A 1,530-nucleotide genomic window follows, 5' to 3' on the forward strand; every position below is an offset into this window, starting at 1 on the left:
GACATAAATATCTCTTTTGTCGGGCCAGGCAATGTGTTCCGTAAAACGCTAATGCCAGGGACTGGAGATAGAAACTGTATAAAGGACAGCAGCTGGTAAGCTCCGAGTTGGTATGTCCTTACAGCAAGGCCCCCTGGGGTGGGAGGGGGGTTCAGAGGAAAACCCACAGAGGCGGACTGGAGAGGCAGCAGTGCGGTGCTAGATGCCCCCAACAATGCTTGTTCTGCTGTGTTAAAGCCATAATGGAGTGGCTCTGCCCCCTCCCTCCCTTCAATCTAGGCTTGTTTTCCCCTTGGATGGTCGTGGCCCCGCCCCCAGCGTGCCCAGCGCCATCACGTCACTTCCGGGTGATGTGCGTGCGGCACGCGTGCTCCCGGAGCAAGCCGGGAGTCCCCCGCTCCGGATACAGGTAACACTTAGCAACCCTACTTCAATCAGTTGTTTGCAGGCCGCATAAGAGGCCTGGACGAGCCAGAACCGGCCCCCGGGCCTTATGTTTGACACCCCTGCCCTAGATGGCTTTCTCAGCCTTAATTGAGGCTGGAGTTAAAAGTAGCCAATCATTTTCACTTAACATTGAAATGTTTAGGAAGTTGGGTTCCCAGCCTGCAGGTGGGGCCCGAAGATCCTCTGGAATTATTACAACTACACTCCAGACTAAAGGGGATCAGCTCCCCTGGAGAAATTGGAGGCTTTGGAGGGTGGGCTCTGTGGCATTCTACCCTGCTGAGGGTCTTCCCCTCTCCAGATTCTACCCACCCCATGTCTCCACCTCCAAATCTCCAGGGATTTCACAACCCCAGAGCTGGCAACCCGAAATTCAGAGAATCAGCAAGCTCAATTAAAGGAGATGTATTGAATGCCGGTTCCTTTACACTCTGTCGTAACTGTTGTGATCACCCATAATCTCGCAGGCTTCAGATCAGAGGGACATAAACGCCACTTGGAAAAGAGGGCTTTTATTTAAAAAGTGTGTGGGGGGAGATGAAGGGAGATTGGAGGGAGGGGGCCACTGGAGGATATATAACAGAGGAGCCCTCTTGTGGGAAGTAGGAGGAGATGTGATTAGCAGTGAGAAAGGTAAGACCTGGTCTTGGCTGCCGGTCTTGCAGAAAGCCAGCCTCTGTATCCAATAAGGAGGCTGCCTGTTGTGTCTCTGCATGATTGGCAACTCTGGCTTTGCCTCCTTCCTGCCACCCTCTGGTAACTGGAGGTAACTTAGCAGCGCTGGGCATGCAGCAGAACGATTCACCCTTGGAGGAGGTTGCTTGGTGGGTATCTAGTCTCAGTTTGCCTAATCAGGAGGGTACATCCAGAACAGGGACTTGTGCAGAACCCCAGGAGTGTGGGTAACGCTTAATTCTCCCGTGTTCTGGAGTGAAGCGTGACATTCCAGTTCTAATTCGGGGCACGTATGCCTTGATGACGGGCCGACGTGACCGAATTTCCCCCTTTCAGGAGAAGCATGCCTTGCTGGACATCACTCCGGCAGCCGTGGAGCGTCTCAACTATGTGCAGTACTTCCCGATC

General features: G+C 53.4%; 1 protein-coding gene across 1 annotated transcript in view; it reads left to right on the plus strand.

Moving 5' to 3' along the window:
* TJP3 (tight junction protein 3) overlaps window positions 1-1,530 on the plus strand; it is a gene marked incomplete at its 5' end in the record, with an annotated part of 21,628 nt that overhangs the window by 10,283 nt on the left and 9,815 nt on the right. Inside the window, one exon of the mRNA XM_015420585.1 lies at window positions 1,459-1,530. Within this exon, the coding sequence (XP_015276071.1) occupies window positions 1,459-1,530 (72 nt within the window). The remainder of the gene's footprint in view (window positions 1-1,458) is intronic.

This window comes from Gekko japonicus, unplaced genomic scaffold, assembly GCF_001447785.1.
Source record: "Gekko japonicus isolate JY-2015 unplaced genomic scaffold, Gekko_japonicus_V1.1 scaffold884, whole genome shotgun sequence".
In the NCBI taxonomy this organism is placed as follows: domain Eukaryota; kingdom Metazoa; phylum Chordata; class Lepidosauria; order Squamata; family Gekkonidae; genus Gekko; species Gekko japonicus.